The 20,863-nt window shown below is 42.1% G+C and overlaps 2 protein-coding genes across 3 annotated transcripts in view; one reads left to right on the top strand and one right to left on the bottom strand.

Moving 5' to 3' along the window:
- Window positions 1-20,863, top strand: part of LOC148416695 (uncharacterized) — a 100,704-nt gene that overhangs the window by 39,944 nt on the left and 39,897 nt on the right. The gene's annotated exons all lie outside the window — the stretch shown is intronic.
- prdm5 (PR domain containing 5) overlaps window positions 1,528-20,863 on the bottom strand; it is a 38,168-nt gene continuing 18,832 nt past the window's right edge. The window contains exons 14-16 of one of the 2 annotated variants that reach the window (XM_088426312.1): window positions 11,211-11,296; window positions 4,975-5,079; window positions 1,528-3,232 (exon numbers count right to left, since the gene is read on the bottom strand). In XM_088426312.1, coding sequence (XP_088282438.1) covers window positions 3,068-3,232; window positions 4,975-5,079; window positions 11,211-11,296 — 356 coding nt within the window. In that variant the 3' untranslated portion in view covers window positions 1,528-3,067. The remainder of the gene's footprint in view (window positions 3,233-4,974; window positions 5,080-11,210; window positions 11,297-20,863) is intronic. The other variant, XM_088426313.1, reaches the window with a different exon arrangement.

Here is a 20,863-nt window from a genome sequence, read left to right as displayed (position 1 = left end):
TTTTAAGGTCGGATTTCAAGCCAGGATTGGGGCTTTAAAAGTTTGGATTTCAAAGTATGGTTTCAAGACAGGAACAGGGTCTGAGTTTTCTGCCATTATAGGACTTACAAATTAATGTTCCAACTGTTCGGGGTTTATGGTTATGTTTCAAAGGAAAAAGAGAGGGTTTTAGAAATAGATTCAACGTTGAAAAGTAGGGTTTTAAGAGGCTTAGCTGTAAAGTAAACCTTCAAGCCATGATGCAAGCATGTGAAAACCTTATTTCATGAACAAAACAAAAGGTTGGTGTTCTTGCAGAGTTTTGAGCCAGGGTTGGTTTGAAAGTAGGGTTTTGACATTAAATAGGGTTTTAAGTAAGGTTTCAAGCCCTCACTCCGGAATCATTCTCTTTACAAAGTTTAAGGACATTTTAACCTGACCCTTCATCCTTTACGGACTGCTAAGTGACCTTTAAGTGACCTTTGCAGTGCATAAGTGCATAAGTGACCTTTGACCTCTTGGTTATGGTTACATCTACCTGCTGCTGTCGTGGTGCGTGCCGGCGGTTGGCTGTAAAGTGGCTCCGGCGGCAGCGTAATGACAATCCGTGGAAAGTGGTGCGGCGCACGAGGGAGGGTGAGGGGGTGTCAGGAAACGTGAGTTTTCCACTGCTAACGTGCAATTAAAGTAGCGAGGGATGCAAAAGGCTCGAGTGAAGCCGAGCTCCAGACCAGGAGCTGAGCAAGCCGCCCGCCGGGAAATTCCCAAGAGAAAATCATATGTTGGCAAACACGCAGAAGTGGGAATGGTGAACGCCGCCATACTTCAATTCACGTGCTACCGTACGTTATTATCCCATGATACACTTGTCCATTAAAAAAAATACATTGCATTTGTATTTTGGTTCAACGTATCGGAGAATTTTTCCAGTTGCGACTGAAATTTTGAGCATTTGGGCAATTTTACGGCTTTGAACAACGGTTACTAAGCCTAACCCGTTAACAAAATGACGGATTACTTTGGTAACGGGTAAATCGTGGATTATGTTTCTAAACTTCTAAATAGGACACCACGCTGAACTCCTGTCCATTGCCTGTGTCCTCCTTCTGCGGGAAGACTTTTACAACATGTTGGCGTTCATCTGTGGGAATGTTTGTATTTATTTTTTCTTTCCACTGGAGTCCCGAACGAGCAAACACAGACGACATTGTGCGGGCCGCAGCAGGGGCCCCGAGCGGCACCCGGGTCCGACCCGGACCGCATCTTCCATCATCCCTCGGTGACGCAGACGCGGCCGCGTCCCCTAACCAGAACACGACGCGCGACAAATCCCTTCACCGCGCGGCGCAAAATTTATTGACAAACACTGCTAAATGGGGCGCGCGGGTGCTGGGAAGCGCAGATCACGGCGGCACCTTAGCGTGACGCCGCCGGGCCCCAATGAAAGGCCTCAATTAGCCGGGACAGGAATAGAAGACAGATTAACAACAAAACGCAAACACTTTTAATCAGCGGCTCGCTAACATGCCATTACGTGAACTCGTCAAAAAGGCGGGAGGGGAAAGATCAAACGAGCGGGAACCCGTCCGTGTTTATCCGAGCGTATTGTTGCCACGCCAACAGTATATACACACTCGGTGTCGTGTAACCACCTGAAAAGTCTGTCGTTAGGACTATACATATTTCGTATTGGAATGGGAGTTTTTACATCAAAGTATGCAATTATCACGTTAACCGTCTCCAGGCAGGCGTTAAAAATTTTTCCATAAATACCTTAAGCGTCGTCTGTGTTTTAACAAGTTTATGAAAGACCACAATTAATAAACGAGTCAAATGGCACACTTTTACGTGATCCTCTCGATTTTAGTCATATTTCTGCGGGTGAACTAGGGTGGACTCGGACATTGGTTCAGCCTGCTCGCTTCTTTGATCGAAAATTATGTCGTACTTTGGACAGTATTAAAAAAGAATAATATATTTGAAGTTGTTGAAGTTATATAAATGTATACTATGATGTTATTGGTCCGGGGACATTTTCTTTCATGCGTCCCGCAAGCTGAAACGAGTTTGACACCCCTGGTCCACGTGATCGATATCGTCCATACGACATCAAGGGACATGTTGAAATAAATATGATAAATTTACGGAAAAACGTGAATGAGATCTTGTTTTACGATCAACTTTTTATTACATGACGCTTTTAGCGTGGCAGCAATGCCTCAGTACACGTCTGGGGAAAAAAAATTAAATATTCCTAATACATACAAATAAACAAAGACATCAAGGTCCATTTTTGAAAAGTTGTGCAGTACCGTTATGTACCTTAGCTGCGCCTTACAGAGAAAACCTTAGACCTTTTCATAATGTTTGTAACAGAGTAATTCCGGGTGGCGAAAAATTCGCTACTGCTGACCTGCCTTTCGTTTTTTTGTTGTTTTTTTTTTGTACAGAAATAAATAGCAGAAAGGCAAATATTTCAGGTGAATACATGTCGCGGGCAGCAGTTTATTGCACTTTTTTGTTCGATTACTATTTTAAAGACACTTTAATAGACGTAAATGACTGATCTGACATGGTTGCCGTTCCTACTGATCACTTTAACATGGCAAGGCTTACTCAAATGTGTGGTTTTGATTTGGAAGTACGTTTGGCATCATGGTGAAAAGGTCTACACGAGAGAGCCCCATGCTAAGGAAGTTAGCATTATAGGCTATTTTGTTGGTACGTTACAAGCTCCAGATGTTGGTCCGTGATCCAGTTGGTTTAGGAAACTGTCATTCCACGAAGCAACAAGCACCGTCGTAGGTACATTAAACCAAAAAAAAAGTATATAAATAAAAAGACAAGCATCGTATTTGCTTAGTGTACAAAAAACAAGCAGCAAAAAAAGCACTTTACGTTACATGTGTGCAGTACCATTCAATCGGTGCTCGGTTTTTCACCGAAAACTGAGAAAAACGGCAGAATGAACGCGTCATTGCTATACAGTTTTTGGTACGGATGGGATAAAGGTGCCAATTCAGCGACGTATGCTCAACACACTTTTTTGTGTTCTTCCGTACGTCTTGCCATCCTTGGAGACGTGCGTCTATCCGTCCGTCTCACCGTGGACGTTCTCCATGTGCACTTTGAGGTAGTCGTTACGCGTGAACTTCTTGTGGCACTGCTGGCACTCGGCCATGGGCCGGTTAGGATTGTGCGTCAGTTTGTGACGACTCAGCATCTTCTTCAGACTGAAGGACAGGTCGCACACCTGTGGGGACAACCACAGGAGATAAAAAGGAAATTCTAGCTGGTAACGAGCTAAAAAGTGTCAATCCGGGAAAAAGATCAATGGACAAAAGTGCTACCGTGTTTTGCGTACTATAAGGCACAGCGGATTATAAGGAGCTTCAATGAATGGCCCGTTTTCAAACTGTTTTCATATATAGGGCGCACCGCATTATATGGCACACAGAATAGAAGCTGCAGTAGTGGCAGGGGTTGCGATTTGCATCCACACACCAGCTTCTGGGAAAATTGATGGCTTTTAGATGCACCTTGCAGTGTGGAAATTCAGACTGAAAGGTCGGATGCTAGCATGCTAACAGGTAGCGTGCTAATAAATTGTCTGAATCCATCTGTGTCAATTTGGTAATATCCCGTGCAAAAATACGATTCAGATTGTTGGTATCAGATGACTTTTTGATTTGATTATAATGTTACCGGCGGCATTTGGACGGCCTTCTACTTCCTGTTATTCAAGTTCTGCTCTAAGAGTCAACGTCAACAACTTTTATTTTGGAAGATCGAAAATTCTACGTTAGCCACCATATGTTTGATACTTGGGTTCCATGTGCTCCATTATAAGAAAAGTGTGTGTGTGTGTGTGTGTGTGTGTGTGTTTGGGGGGGGCGTAATTTCTCCCTGTGATCATGTCAGTGTGTTTACGGGAGATCAGGCCCTGGCGAGATGGCTATCACTTGTGGCTCCGCCCCACATCTGGACTCACTCCAGAGCATCTCTCACACACAAACAGACTGCATTTACATCCTGTCAATTTTTGGGGTCTTGTTCAAATTTCAGTTTGTGTAACCTTCGCAAAAACTCAATTGACATCCGTTAGTAACAGTTACAATTATCGTATTACCCCGTTCGCAACGTACAGATAACACCATCAAGTGTGACATGATTATAAAGCAGTGCTTCTCAATTATCTTTTGCAAAGCCCCCCCCAGGAAAGAAAAAAACCTGTCACCCCCCCACTTTCTGTACTGATTATAAATAGATATCTGAAGAAATATACCTAAAACTAAATCCAAAAAAAACAATATAAATCAACTTCCAACGCTTGATTGTTTTTACAGCGTTTATAAAGGTTACAGGTTAGTCTAAAATGGAAAAAAAAGAGAAGAATTTACACCCCCCCACTCGACACTCAGATTCTAAATATGATTATTATCTAGAAGTTGTTACCTAAAACTGTATCCTTTTTAATGTGAAAAAAAGCAATATTAATCAACTTTTCAATAACTACTTTTTTACAGCCTTTATACAGTTTACAGGTTAGTTAAAAACTGAAAAAAGTGCATCAAAGTGCCTGAAATCCAACATTTTATTGGGCGTGCCAAAAACAAAGCCCTTTCCACAGGGTCATCCCCCCACCCCCATTATAAAATAATCGGTTTCTGCCTCGCTCCAAATTTGTGGCTCTGTGTTGCGCCTGAGTTTCTTCTAGTGTGTTTACCTCACGGTTCGTTTAGCTCGTAGCAACGTAACGACGCTGTCTTTACTTTTCACGACGGCAATGAGTGAATGAGCTCAGAGTTAATATTGAGCTACGTAAAAAATGCTAAAATGCTCCTGACGTGGATAGATACAATGCTAACATGCTAACACGGGAATTTGGTTACTTTGATTACTTTTCACTACTTTTATTCTGGAAGTTTCTTTTCTTCCTTTTATAGTGGTGGCCTTGATATTCTCCGATAATTGTGGGAGGTGATGGATACTCACGTCGCACTGGAAAGGCTTTTCTCCCGTGTGCGTCCTCATGTGTTCATCCAGGCCTCTTTTCTGACTGAAGGCCTTGTTGCACTCGCTGCATTTGTATGGCTTTTCCTGCAAAACAAACACACACTTTACATATGTGTCCATGGATTATTACAATGCCCATTTATAAACAGAGAACCCAAATAGAGCAATTAGGTTAAGTGGGATGCCCTTGCGTGTGGGCAAGGAGAGCCGCAGTTGTAGTCTTTGGACCTTTGATTCCGTAACCTGTTATGGAGCTTATCATACATGGAAACCAGAGCACGCCACAGTTCCAGGAAGTCGCAAGATGGCTTCCTTCACCCCCGTCAGGGCGTGGCTCAAATCTCCAAGTCCACCCAGGTCCTGATTGGATGCCGCCGGCGGTCATCCCAGGACCCCCTCGCCCCCTTTGGAGTCGCCGTGGGTGCGATAGGAAAGTCTTTGGGCATGTTTGGAGCCCGGTCGTCAAGGCAACGGGGGTGAATGCAGGAAGTTGGGGGCCTGGGAAAAAGCGCTATCATGTGGGCGGGGCGCGGCTGACACAGGATACAAAAGGCGGTGTGCGTGTGTGTGCGCGCGCGCACGTTTGTGCGCATCTTAATTCATGGGTGTCCAAATGTTTTTCTTCCAAGGCAGACTCGGAAAAAATTGGACTTACAGGCTCCTATAATTTTGTTTACCTTTATTTAATCGGCAAAATAAATTATCTGTGTAGGAGCAGATATATAATCTTCCAAATGTCCAACTGATACCTAATTTGTGTCCATCATTGGGTCTCAGTCAGACAGCGGTTAATTACATTTTATCCAAACACATGAGACATTATTGGAAAGACCAGGATGTCCTCCTAGCATTAGTCTGAAAATTGTTCAGAATATCTTTTTTTTTTTTTCGCTAAAAATGTCTATTCCTTAGTGTCCACAGTTGTGTCCATTGGGTATTCCAACCCCCCAAAACACATGAGACATCATTGCAAAGGACAGGTTGTCATGTACCGAGCACATCAGGATTTTATAGCCTAGCGCCAATGACTCAAAAGATTCTGAGCAAAAACCAACGTCCACTAAAGTGGACACACGAATAGACCGGGTCTCAGGAGGATTTTCCGAAACAAAGTCATTTTCTACATCCGATAATGAAGGACAGGAAACGAGAGAATAATCAAGTGAACAAAAGTCCAATCAGGCCTTTATCCAAAACCAAAACTCAGGCAATCTGTTTTTAGCTAACGCTAAACCAAAGCTAACATAAAGAGAGCAGAAATAACAGAGAAAACATTGCGCTGATTTGAATACAAACATATTCATATCATAAAACCTCCTCATAAAGACGATGCATCATTATTATTATCATTATTAGTAGAACAATCGATTTCTTCTCAAACAGAGGACGCAAATTGCCCCCGGGCCGTAGTTTGACCACAGCGACCGCGTGGAATTTCTCGTGGCCGCCAAAAGACGAAGGTTAAAGTTGAAGGGTCAGGAAACACATGGACGCGAGGCTTTTGGCCTACCCACAATGCATCGCTGCGCGTGACCCCGCTAACACGCAACATCTGTACCTGTTGACCTTCACTCCGCGCCAGCTGTTCAGCCCGGTGACCTCTGACCCGGTGGAAAAAGCAAAGCTTCTTCAAGTCTTTGTTTATTTACAAAGAAGAAAAGCTCACTTCCTCGCGTGGCGTCCTCGTTTGTAAAGCGGCGTGCAAACAGGAAGTGGCGCCTTCGGGGTTGCGGGGTGTCAATTGTTGCATTTCCACACCCACTTTTGTGTCAAGCGCTTCTAAGGGGACAAACCGGGAACCAAACATCATTGCACTTTCCTAAAAAGAAGATCGTCTGATTACGTGGGCTCTAAAACGCAGACAAGCTTGTCTGTTTGTCCATCTTCCCTAAACAGAAGACAATCCACTGATGTAACTTCCCATAAGGAAGGAACAGTGTTGATCTTGCACTTTCTTAAAAAGAAGACAAAACTATTGATGTCACACTTTGCTAAAAAGGCAACATATTTCTTGCAGTTTTTCCAAGGCAAAACACTGTTAATATTTCACTTTCCCTAAAGAAAGACAAACTATAGATGTCAAGCTTTCTTTAAAAGAGAAGCTATGAAGTGAGACATTCTTGTAAAGAAGATAATCTATTGAGGACAAATGATGTTACAATTTTTTAAAAGGACAAATAATTATTTTACACTTTCCAAAAAAGACAAGAAACTATTGGACTTTCCCGATGTTGAGGTTTGTAAAAAGCAGAAAAACGTGTGTCTGTCACTTCACTAAATAGAAGACAATTGTTACATTGCAACTTTCCATAAAGAAGTCACATGACTGATATGTCCCTTTCTTAAGACAAAACTTTTGATGTCACACTTTCGTAATTGGCAAACTATTGATGTTGCAATTTCCCCAAAGGAAGACACACTGTTTATATAGCACTCAATACACCTTCCGAAAAAGAAGACAAATGAGTGATGTCGCACTTTATAAACAAGACAAGCTATTTTTGTCACACTTTCTTAAAAATAAGACGCGCTGCTGTGCTGCTCAATCTTTCTGAAAAAAAAACGACTTTCTTAAAAAGAAGACAACTATTGCAACTTCCCAAAAGGAAGACATACTATCGATGTTGCTTACTTTTTCCGAAAAAAAAGATAAAATACGTTCTTAAGAATAACTCTGACCAAGAGAAGAGAATTGTTTGAGCAGGCGTTTGATTGGCTCGTTTTGAAACCTTTTAACTTTGTTTCGCTTGTTTGGGCTGCTGGCACTTTGTTGTTATTGCGCAAAGCGTGCGGTGGCGCAGCTTCTCATTACACGCGGAAGTGTCCTTTCATGGCCCTTTGAAACACACATGGCAGCATGCGCTTGTCTTTAATTGAGGTTGACGCAGGTCACTGTTGAAATCAAACAAAAACATTTTCTCTGGATGATTCCCCCGTGACCCGCTGAGGCACCTTTTAATATAAACGTCTGCCCGCTGCGCCGCCGCGCTGCCAAAGCCACGCGACCGGTTAAAAAAAAAAAAAAAACACTTTATTAAAAAGCTCCTCGGAACCGCGGCCGTTCGAATGTGTTTCATTCTGACTGGCCGCTCATGAGGTTTTTGTGCCCCAACGCGCACACGACAAAACAAACCGTGGGTCTTGCTAACGGTAATAGCCAAACCGGCTGGTCTAATAAAACCAAGCGGGCCTGAAAATCCGCTTTGGAAAATCAAATCATTTCATCGCTATATGAATTTTTCAATTTTTACTTCTGAAATTCAGTTATGAATGCATTTTTAAAAGCTAAATTTTTTTTAAAAACGTTTGAAAATGTTATATGCTATTTATAATTTCATTTTGAAGCCATTAAGATGGGGATGAGGCGTAAAATCGCAGGTTTTTGTAAAATAAAAATTTCATAAAATAAATCCAGTAACTGTTTTTACATCAACAATATATGTTTTATACATATTTAAGGTTTTTGGTTGCAATTTGATCAAAAACGTTCAGTTTAACTGACTTATTGTTTTGTTGACGTTCCCTCTAGCGCAGTTCGATTATTGGATGCATGTTGCAAGCCCAGCCTCTAGTGTAGCTTCTATTCTATGCGCCTTATAATCCAGTGCGCTTTATACAGCGCATAAACCACAGGTTTTCATGGAGTTTTTCGAGTACGAAAAAATAAAATAACTTCATCGCCGGGTAAATTCTTCAATTTTTACCTTTTGCAATTCAGTTATACATGTATTTTTTTACAATTTAAAAATTTCTGATCGAAAAGCTTGACTGACTTATCTGATTGTTTTGTTGACGTCCCCCTAGCGCAGCTCCATCTAGTGGATGTATAACACAACTCCAGTCATCATTGTAGTTTCTATTCCGTGCGCCTTATAATGCGGTGCGTCCTAAATATGTAAACAGTTTAAAAATAGGCCATTCATTGACGGTGCGCCTTATAATTTGATGCTCCTTATATCGCAGAAAATTTGGTAAATGGCATATGTCCGTTTTTGACATTAGTTTCACTCAAAACAAGATGGTGAGCAAAAGCAGAAGGGGCGACTGGGAATGGGGGAACCTTCGCGAGCTAATCAGCGCTCTGCTTGGAAAATGACACCCGCGTGTTCTGGACAGCGTTAAAAGGCAAACAAACGGGCCGAGTGAGCCGAGCCGACAGGATACGACTGTCGCCGTCGTTAATGGACAACTTTAAAAATTTGCCCCCAAAGAATGCCAATTTTTTAGATGTGAAAAATAGTGGCCCTGTTAAAAAAACGCAATAAATTAAATGCAACGTGATGTTAACCCTAACCCTCTCAGTTTGTGTCATCATTTTAAATTACAACCCATAATTTGACAAAGTAAATTGAAAATGGGCAAAATATACATATTTGTCAATCTGAATTTGTGAACTTATCGCATGAGCAGATGGAAGCTGGATTTTGTGAAGTTTCTCATTTTGGCTCGGATCAAGGCATATATTCATACAACTTTAAATGTATTATTATTTTATGATACTGTCCAACATAGAACAAGCACAGCATCAGTATTATCGTATTTTCCGCAGTATTTATGGCCTATTAAAAAACGTTTTTCATATACAACGCGCACTGGATTATAAGGCGCATAGAATAGAAGCTACAGTAGAGGCTGGGCTTGCAACATTCAGCCACTAGATGGAGCTGCGCTAAAGAGAAAGTCAACCAAACAGTAAGTCAGTTAAACATTTGAATTTTTGAATCAGCTTGCAACCAAAGCCCTTAAAATATGATGTTTTGTTGATTTAAAAACAGTTTCTGTATTTATTTGATAAAATGGCGCTTTCTTTTGCGAAAACCGGTGGTGTTTGTGCACGGGAACGAAAAAAATGTCCGAATTTTCCTTCCTGCCCTTCACTGACTCGCCATTTACATTCACACGCTCGCATGAAAAGTTCACAGTCGCCTTGTTGAGTCCACTGTTTAGAAAAAGAGTAAACACGGGCTACTTTAAAGCACGTCAACGTATCGCTCGGCGCAGAGACGGCCAGTCTGGCTACTTTCCCAAGCTTGTATATCCTGCGGGCGTATACGTATAATAGGGAGCTTTCTAGCGCTGACGACATGCCTCGAAGTGGATGAAAGCTAAACACGAATAGTATAAGCGCCTCGCCACATGTATTTATCCACACGCTAGTTTTTGCGGCTCGGATCGGGGTAAATGTGCGGTGAGTCAGTTAGCGTGAATCACAACTAGCGGCGGGTCGCGGAGAGGCCACGGGACAACCTGACTTGGGAGAAAAAGTCCTGCTGGAAAGCTGACAAGATCTTTATTTATGATTACCCTCAGTCAAAACAACGATCGACCCATTATGTGTGCGATGTGTCCAAACTACGGCCCGGGGGCCAACTGCGGCCCGGCTTCTGCATTTTTGCGATTTAGACATGGCCCGCAATTATATTTTAAAAGGCATTCAAAAGGTTTGATGGTAGACACTTAAAAGTGCGAAAAACAATCTAAATTTATCAGTTTTTACAGATCTTATTTCGATAAGCATTGTATTTATCCGAGTACGTCGTTGTTTTTCCCCTCATTTTCAACCCCCGCGCATAACTCGAAAAAGACCAATTTTCTCCGCATTTATGTGCTTCAATAAAATTAATTCAAATGCGAAATAAGTAATATGTCATTTCCCCAAAATGATGAAAACGTTCCCCTAATTCGATAAAGTATGCATTCATTTGAGATTGCTTGCACCCAAACATCGCACAAATGTACTTTTGTCAAAGCGTCAAATTTTTCACACTTCTATAACTGTGCGAACCTTTTTACTACTTTTTTCTAAATAGAATTGCAGCCCATGATAAAATGTATTTTTAGTATTTGCTGCGGGCCGTGAAAATACGGATGGAGGGCCGCGAATGACCCCCGGTCCGTAGATTGGCTATCTCATACATTTTTAAGTTGAAATTGGTTTAAAGTTGTGTCAGGGATAAAAAATATTGACTGAGATTGAAGTACTTTTTCAGGTGGTACTTGTTGTATTTTACTGGAACTGTATTGAAGATTTTCCTGCTCCGTGGATGTCAGCCATCGAAAACGACTTGCTCACGTAGTTAAAGTCAAGAGGTTTGGCATCGCTTCCGTGCTTAATCCTACCAACACGTGGCTAATGAGTATGCCGGTGAGACCGTCCAGATGTTGGACGTTGCAGTGAAGACAACGATGCCAGCTGGCCAAAAATCAAGACTTACTCGAGTGTGCGTTCGGATGTGCATCTTCAGGCCGTCGTTCTTGCTGAAGGCTTTGTCGCAGTACGGGCACTGGTACGGACGTTCACCTGAGGGTTTACATCCATATGTTGAAAGACAGATTTGCTAAAACATCAGACTGGACAAAAGTCTTGAAAATTCAACCGGTGACGTTAGCCCGTTAATTTTACCTGGGAATACACTACTCTCCATCCAACACAAGTGGATTTACACAAGAAAAAAAAAAAAAAGACTTTGTCTTTGGTCGGTCCACGTCACTGGTCTCTGTCTTCAGTCACTGTATGTCTTTGGTTTGTGTCATTGGTCTCTCCATGTCTATCCTATCTAGCTAGCTTGCTATCTCTAGTTATTTCTATTCCTCTAGCTATCTCTATTACTCTCTCTATCTCTAGCTATCTCTATCTCTCTATCACTTGCTATCTCTATCTCTGGCTATCTCTATTTATCTCTCTATCTCTAGCTATCTATATCTATCTCTAGCTATCTCTATTTATCGCTCTATCTCTAGCTATCTCTATTTATCTCTCTATCTCTAGCTATCTCTTTATATCTCTATCTCTAGCTATCTCTATCTCTAGCTATCTCTATTTATCTCTCTATCCCTAGCTATCTCTATTTATCTCTCTATCCCTAGCTATCTCTATCTCTAGCTCTCTCTATCCCTAGCTATCTCTATCGCTAGCTATCTCTATCTCTCGGTCTCTAGCTATCTCTATTTATCTCTCTTTCTAGCTATCAACCTCTTTCTATCTCTATCAATCTTTATCCCTATCGATCACTCTATCTCTTGTTCTTTTATTGAAAATAAGAACCTGAGCTAACGCGAGCTGCTGTTAGCTGCAACAGGCATTGCCTGCTAACAGCCAATTAGATCGTCTTGTTACGGTAATTATTGGAAATAACAATACGGACGATACAAAAATGCTCATCAAAACTTGGCTTACATGGCTGACGGATCAATCTTCCTGAAATGTTACCGTTTATAGGGCGCAAACATACTTTTGGCCCTCATTTTAGGGGAAAAATAAATGCGTCTTATATTTGGAGAGTTATGAAATGTATTCAAATGTCCTCAGAAAATGTATTTGGTAACGTTCAACAATTACGTCCCAGACTTAACAAATCTAAACCAGAACGTGTGAACACGTCCCACACTGCCATTTTTAATTTTTGAGATTGAAGCAAGTATTCCGTTGGTGGTACTCAAGGTAAAACAAACAAGTTGCATCACCTCCAGAAAACTAAGGAGAAGAATGCACCTTTTTAATAAGCTCATCCCAAAACAGCGGCTTCAATCGCGCGTCTGTTTTATCTCACTGCGATCTCCGTAGCCGACTTGACCCGGCTACCGGCGGAGCACGAGCGTTTGCTTTCTGAGACAAGCGAACTCGCCGCTGCCCAGCCAGCATTTGTGTTGGCCAGCAAATAACGTCCTGGCTCGCCGTCCTTACGCTTCAGGGAGCACTTCAGAAGCGGGCCCGGTCGGAATGAAAAGCAACTCCTGCCAAAAAAAAAAATCCCTCCGTCTGATCCCCATCTGAGCGCACCCCTCGAATGATGACAAAGGGGAAGTGACAGGCTGTCAGTCAAAGGCCGTGCAGACACATGGATCTGTTTTAGCGAGCGCTTGATCCGCTTGCGCCACACTTGATTGCTGATCTTTAAAAAAATAAAAAAGAAGCATGAGGTCACTATTTATGAGCCTTGAAAAGTTTTTGACAGGATCCACTCAAAAGCATCCTGGATTCACATTTTATTGCATTGTGAAGATTGGACGTCGGGGGAAAGAATTGTGACAGTAATATATAAATGTAATAAATGTCTGTTCGTCTATGAACTGAGATCAGCACAGCTTTTGAGTAAAAGATAAAGAAAATCTTGACGTCGTATTGATTACTTGAAAATTTTTCAAGTAATTCATCCATATTCAAATTAGCGAAATGAAGGTTTCGAAAAAAAAGTCACCCAATTTAGCAATAAGCGGTGTCCGGTTTGAATTAATTTGCTCTTAATTTGAAAGTGCACTGTTCAAGTCAGGGCGTTAAAAAAACGTAGATTTGCTGATAACTGCAGAATCTTTGTTAGAATCACAGGTCCCCTCTAAAATGCGTTAACGTACTCCCAAGGCTACCATGTAACCCCGTCGTGCGTTATATAGTAGTTATATCCATAAATGACTGATTATGCACCATGAAATATATACAAATGGATGATTGTTTTGCCACCAAAAGCTTTTTTTCTTATTAAAAAAAGCGAAAGACTTTAACATCAAAGTCAGTATTCTCCTTAAACTGCTTTAAAAATCTGTTGTTTTTTTGTTTGTTTGTTTTTTTTACATGATCTATGTTGCAAATGTACACCTATTGCAGAAGAACTGGAACGTATCATCTGCTGTCAGCGGCGAATTTTTTGCAAAGGCAAGCAAGCGCTTTCTTTGAGGTTAATTAGCTGCATGAGCTCGGGGATATGCAAACACTCTCAATAAAGCCAAAGGCGTCCTGGGGAAAACAATATATAATGGGTTCTAGCTTTCTCATAGCTAAGCAGGCAAGACGGCATGAAGATAATGACAACGTTGTTAAAAAAAAAATTTCGTTGTTTCATTAAAATCCAATTACGATGTTGATCTCGTGGCACAAGTGCGTTGACTTTGAATTATTGTATTTACTTTGAACGGAGATATGTTAAACATCTTTATAGCATTCGGTTTTGTAAAGTAATTAGCTAGCTAGCAGCTAGAAGCTTGCGGGAGTAGGTTGGCGGATGTGCACCGGCCGGGCGTGGCCGTCTGCGCCGCACATGAGCGGACAAAAGCCAGTTCCCTCGAGGGCCGTCGTCCAAAGCCACAACGTACGCTAGCGCGCTGCGCCGCGCCGCTATTAGCACGCTAATGCCTTCCCCAGGACTCAACCCCTTACCACACACATGCTACACAAGGCATCGGGTTTACTCGCTTTCAAAACACATCTGGCCTTCACATTTTCCTGTTTGTCAACAACAAAAAAAGGCCCATAGGCTAAAAGTGCAGCGGGGGAAAGGGGATTTTTGGGACAAGCTGACGTTTGCACGCCAACGTCAGGTTACGTGTTTTTACGGCGTACTGTCTCCGCGCTCCTCGTCTGGACACCGTTCTGACCTCCGAGGCTTGCTTGTGAGTGAGTGAAAAGACAGGCCTGGTGGAATATTTGAAAACAGACCACAGCCAGAATCTGATACACACTGTGGTATTTATAGTATCAAGTACATCCACAGTCGCTGGGCGCGCCATAAAGCCCCCCAAAAACAATCGTTTTTGTGACAGTTGTGCAATGTGTGCGTTTATGGGGCGTGGCCTAATGAGCAACGTAAGGAGCTGAGTGGAATTGGCCGGATAGTCCGTGTGAGAACATCTGACCGTGATTTGCGGCCTTGCGAGTGTTCTGTGTTCAGTGCGTTCTGGCTAACAGCGAATAGTTATTCAGCAAATTTCATATGCTCTACGCAGAATTTGGTTTGAAGATATCTTGCCAAATCCACACCTTCGGAAATTTAAGGTCAAATGGCACGGATTTCATTGGGTCTGTTAAAAAGTCACGTTATGTTTTAAGAGTTTCCTAACCTACCGAAGTTTGATTCATCCCGGGTGTAAATGTTTTATCTACCTCTAGGGCTACCGGAAGTGACATTATAATAGCTAGAAAGCAGGCTACACCATAGAGACACTGCAGAATTTCACCTGTGCTACATGGAAAAATCAATGGCAAACAAACACGACAAAAGCCGCAAACCTGCACCAATTTACGGCGCTCATTTTACCTCTGAAAACAGTTGGGTCCCCGGGACTCGAAATACTAAAGAAACTATGGATCACACAGAAATGTTTGGAGTCCCAAAAATTGCGCAATAAAAAAGGACAAACCAAGTCGAAGTTTCAAATCATCGTCTTATTCATATCTGATATAACGGTCCATTTTGGGAGAAAAGTCCACTTTTTACTTCAAGTGTTTGGTTTAACATGTATGTTGTGTTCCTCTTCTCGAGCTTCTGAAGCATTTCATTTTTGCTTCTTTACTTTCTGGTTCATTGTTACACGATTGTGTATTACTTATATATAAATAAAATAGAGTTCACTTTGTTCCTAAAGATAGCACTTTTTGAAGGCATTTTTCAGAATCTTTGAAAGGACGAACAAGTCCACTGTGGAATTTTTCTGTGAAATAAATTTGAATGGTTTAAAATTTGGCCCGCGATTTGATGATAGGGAATGTTTTTTTTTTCCTCCTGAAAGTAGACTATTTGAGAACCACAGCACCGCCAGGAGCAGCGGTGTCAAACTCATTTAAGGAAAATCTATACCCAAGTTGTGCACAGTAGTGACTTCTAAGAGCTAATGATTTTGTAAGGACGGTTGAGCTTTGTAAAAGAGATCCAAGAGATTTCAAGAACAACTTTTCAATCTTTGCCCCAGCAAATAGTGATAGTTCATTGTGATGGTGTCTCCCTTTGGCTCACTTTCTTGGACTTATGTAGGGGGGAGGGATTTTGGCATTTTTAGGCGGAAGTAGCAACTGCGCCACGGACTTGCGAGCACTCTCTGTAACCGTGTTGCCTTTCACCCGCGATCTTGACTGAACGTAACGAGAAACCTGCACTTATTCTCCAGATTGAGCCAGATTGCTCGGGGATTACCAGGAGGCGGTGGCGGTTTTATGAGTGCCGCGACGCTAACTGATTTAACATGTGCTGAAACGCAACACCGTATATTTGACCCCCGGGCATCTAGACGTAACAACCCCCCCTCCCCACCACCTTTTCGCACCAGGGCCTTTTTCTGCTCATCGATACTTTTGGCGCCCCGCCCTTCCCCTAGAACATGGATTCCCAAACATGGATTGCTAACATGAATTCCAACTAGTTAAAGTAATTGCTGCAGAAAATTGAAATGGAGGATTTTGGAGTTGGAAATGGAATTGTGGGAAAACCGATGGAAGGAGCATACTAACGGCACACAGCGCGTGAAATTTCAGAACGCGTCAGAGTTGCGATCATCTCAATTGGTCGAGAAATTTTGAATCAGTTGAAGGGGGAATCGGTTGTTAATACGATACAACATTTAGAAAATCTAACACCGTTCCGGTATCCTCATAAAATGTTCTTGACATACATTTATAAAAAACTACCCCAAGGATTCAGACTCAAGCCTGGCTTTTCACCCTCTCCAGTAACAGAGTACTCGTAATCCGTTACTTCCCAACTCTTTGGGCGGGTCTGTTTAGCAGATGGTGAGGCCGTGCCGCGGTCCGCTGTTACGGAGAAGGCTTTTGGAACCTGAAAGACATTAGCGCTGTCCGTCACGATTAATCCCCCGGCTTCCTCCACTTGTGCCACGGTCCGCTCCGTCCGCTGTCCTTCTCGCATGCCAACAGGGGGCCGCGGAGAAATACGATATCGCGGATAAGAGATCGCCTTTGATGCGCCCCGAGGAATGCCTGACAACTTTTTTCAACTTGACCTCGGCGCTACAACAAGCGCCTCCGTTTCCGCTAAATCCTCGCCTACCCCGGCACGCGTCACGTATCTATAGCAGTCAAATCAGATGTTCGTGCGTGTGTTTTCGAATGGATGAGCCGGACCTCGGCTCGTTTTTGGCAAGCGCGATCCAGCCTGGATTAGACAAACAACCATCCGCAGTTACCAGGTTTACAGTGGAAGGGTCTTCTTCAGTCAACGTGCAATTCACGGAAATTCAAAACAGATTCTCAATCTTCGCAAAATACCAACAAACTGGATAGTCTGACGCTTATATAAGATTACGTCATGCACATGACGACATGAAGACTGTAAAGCTAAAAAAAAAAATAGGCGCATTTATCCAGTACTTTAAAACAAATTATATATATACATATATATATGCATGGAACGTGACATTCTGGAAAAGGGTGTTCACTCATTCAATGCCAGCGACGTATTTTTACGTTGTTTTTTTTTAAGAGTTCGGACATTCAATCGCAGATATTTAAGTATCAACTTGATACTTAAGTATCTGGGATTGAATGTCTGGACTCTTAAACCCTATATGAACTCATTCAATACCAGCGATGTATTTTCACGTTTTTTAAAGACTCTAGACCACAGGTGTCGAACTCCAGTCCTCGAGGGTCGATATCCTACATGTTTTCAAACCTTTTCCCTCAAAAACACCCGATTCAAATGATTGGGATCATTTTGAAGCACCTGCGGAGCTTGCTAATGAGCTAATCATTTGAATCAGGTGCGTTGGGGAAAGAAAACCGGAAAACATGCAGGATGCCGGCCCTCCAGGACTGGAGTTCCACACCTATGCTCTAGACGTTCAATCCCAGATATTTAAGTATCAATTTAATACTTAAATATCTGGGATTGAATGTCCGGACTCTTAAAAAAAAAATGTGAAATACATCGCTGGTATTGAGTGGGTTATTATATGTATTCTGGAAAACTATATAGGTTCTGACATCTCTGTTGTTTCAAACTGACCCCCCCCACACCGGAGAAGAGTAATGTGGCCCTCGGATGAAAAAGTTAGGGGACCCCTGAAGTATCCAAAACGGCTGCAGAGACCAGAGAATGCAACCCAGAATCTTGCACTGCTTGGCAAATAAGCGACTGAAATTTTAAAGAGTAATAACACATTCCAGGCTGTCACCATGGCGACCGCGGCGACAAAACAATCCCGCGTTAAAGCGTCTTTCCGTACTTTTCGAGTCTGGTCTGCGTACAATTAGCGTAACAAATGGCAGCGAGACGGATACCATTATGTGAACAAGAGACTTGAGAAACCGAGACCCCCCCCCCCCCAAAAAAAAAAAAAAAGTGTATATCAGATTGTTTATTGGAAGCTGTCTCCCCTGCGAAGGGAACATTCGCACTGGCCGACTCTGATGCGATGCCAGCGCCGGCTCGGCACGCACGGCAGACATTTGTTGGACATTAGACTCAATGACAAGCTTGTTTGTGTAATTACAGCAATGCTTCATAATCTCAAGTGGCGGCGGGTTCCTTTTTCGGGGGGAAAATCCGGAATGGCCTATTGAGCTCGATTCGAAAAGCGGCTATTATGCCATGATCGCACTCCGGTTGACAATGGCGCGAGGCTTTGAATGGCGATGACCCACTTGATGATTTGGGTTTGTGGATGTCATTAGTCTCGGAATGTCGATTGCTCTTAGGATCAAAACTTGAGCGGGGAGTGACTAATTACTGGGTCAAATAAACCACCGTGAATCCGAGGACCGGCGGGGAAGGAATATGATTCCCGTCCGCTGCGAAGCCCTTCCAAGTTTTCGTAGGCTCTTTTACGTACTGTCGGGTTTAATTGTTTGATTACGCTGGACTCGGTTTGTCATCGGCACAGTAACCTCCCTGGCAAAATGTTTAACGACGGTAACGTAGACTCGGTCTCGCCTTCTACAACTCTTCGAAAGCTAAAGCGTGTGTTTAACATACCTAGGGTGCTTTTCGTGGTATGTTATTAAATTACAGATCTGGTTTTATTACGCGGGGCATGGAGGAACACGAAACACGGAGCATTAAAGACGACGGCGACAATTAACTTGACGCTTCGAGCGCTTGGGGTTGGGAATGTTGTTGCTTCGTGAAATATGGATATTATCGGCAGGAAGAAATAACTATAGATGCGACGATGAATCGAAAACTAATCGATGATCATATTAGCTCATTATTCTTGAGACCAAAACCTCAAAATTTCAGGGTCTCGATAGTAAATATTCTCCGATTTTTTTTTTTTTTTGTCCTCTGTGAAAGCAGGCTATCATTGCGATGAATTGTAATGATTTAAAAATGTCCGCTTTAATTTTGGAAAACTGTGATCAATATTTTATCCAATTTTGTGACGCTACTCACCTATAAAAAGGGGATGAAAATCCAAACAAATTTTTTAAAATTCCACTCGTCGATTAATCGATTATTAAAATAATTATTTGCAGCCGGAAATGTTATGTTTCATTATATTTAAAAAGTAAATATAGTCGAATTACCTTACTGGAAAATGCGGATTAAATGTACTTGAAAACGTCTACATTTTGGAGTTGGTTACTAATGTAATTTCAACGTCATGAAAGAAAAACTGGAAATGGTCAAAAGCGGTTTCCACAATTAATAACAGTATTTTTCGGACTATAAGACACGCTGAATTATAAGTCGCAGTTTAATGAACGTCTACAAATAGGGAACACTGGGTAATGCAGTGCATTTTAAGGTAAACAAACCAATACAGCAAACGAGTCGAACTTCATTTCAATTTAACGTGCATACACAAGGCGCACCTGATAGGGCCTATTACCAATTTTGGAGGGATTTAAAGGAATTTATTGACCAAAAAACAAAGTCGACTTTGATTTTTCTGTTTGCATCGCCCCCCGGATTTTTTTTTTTAGGAAGATGCACAGCCATTTTTTTCTTGAAGATCGGGAAGCATGAATGCCCGATTTGTTCGAGCGCGGTTCCCGGGTTTACGCTGCAAAATGCGCCTGGACCAGACTTTTCCGATGATGTCAGAGTGACACTTGAGTTACGGCCTCGATCTTCTTCAGCGTCCCGCTTTTGACCGTTGGCCATGTTCTCCACGTACACGCCGGCTGGGAAAATCCACAGTCCACAGTCAATGCGGGGGCCAAGAGAATAAATTAGCAAAAGAAGAGAAAGATTCATCACGACTCTGAAGTTCCGCAAGGTCGCGGCCGCGCTCCGTCCGGCGTTTTTTTGACAGCTGGCATTTTATGGCTTGTTGGTGATCTCATAGCGGGGCTGCTCGGCCAGGCCGCGCCAGCCGCCGCGGGACGACGACTAATTTGTTTGACTTGAGCGTGATCAAACACCATTAAAGGGAAACGAAATCCAAGCTAAATATACAGCCGCAGCCACCAGATTTACGGCTCGGTGTTTTTCCTGTATTCCGTTTCTCGGATCGACCCGCTTCTTTCATCGCCGGTGCAAAGTAACAAAGTCCAAATCCTCCGTTACGGAACTTAACCTTGGGAAGAAGTTTTTGGACGCTTAAATTTGAAGAAGTGACCCAGATAAAATATTTAAAAATATGATCCCCATATTTTCAGCTTTGTAACACGCACCAGATTATAAGGCGCACCTTCATTGAATGGCCTTTTCAGATACAAGACGCACCGCATTATAGGGCGCATAGAATAGAAGCTACATTAGTGGCTGGGGTTGCATTATGCATCCACTAAATGGAGCTGCGCAAAAGGTAATGTCAACAAAACAGATAAGTCAATCAAACTTTAATAAAAACGAAGAATAAAAATGATTTGTGGAAAGTACTATCTGAAAAATGTGGAAAAATACCTCTTGATTACATTAAAAGACTGTTTTGATCAATGCCAAGATGAATTAAGACTTTAAAAGAATATAATTATGACACAATTCAATATTAAAGTTAAAGTTTTGAATCAAATTGCAACTGAAAAGCTTAGAGTAATAATAATATAGTATAATAATAGTAATAATAGTTGATTTAAAAAGTTTTTCATTTTAATTGTAAAAAATAGGTTTGTAATTGAAATGCGGAGGTAAAAATTGAATCATTTACATGGTGATTAAGCTATTTTGTTTTTTCTTCCCCAAAAATGAAAACTCGCAGT

Source organism: Hippichthys cyanospilos, chromosome 10 (genome assembly GCF_059441005.1).
Source record: "Hippichthys cyanospilos isolate Australia breed blue-spotted pipefish chromosome 10, RoL_Hcya_1.0, whole genome shotgun sequence".
NCBI classification, from domain to species: Eukaryota; Metazoa; Chordata; class Actinopteri; order Syngnathiformes; family Syngnathidae; genus Hippichthys; species Hippichthys cyanospilos.
This window is presented reverse-complemented; position numbering and strand designations above follow the sequence as displayed.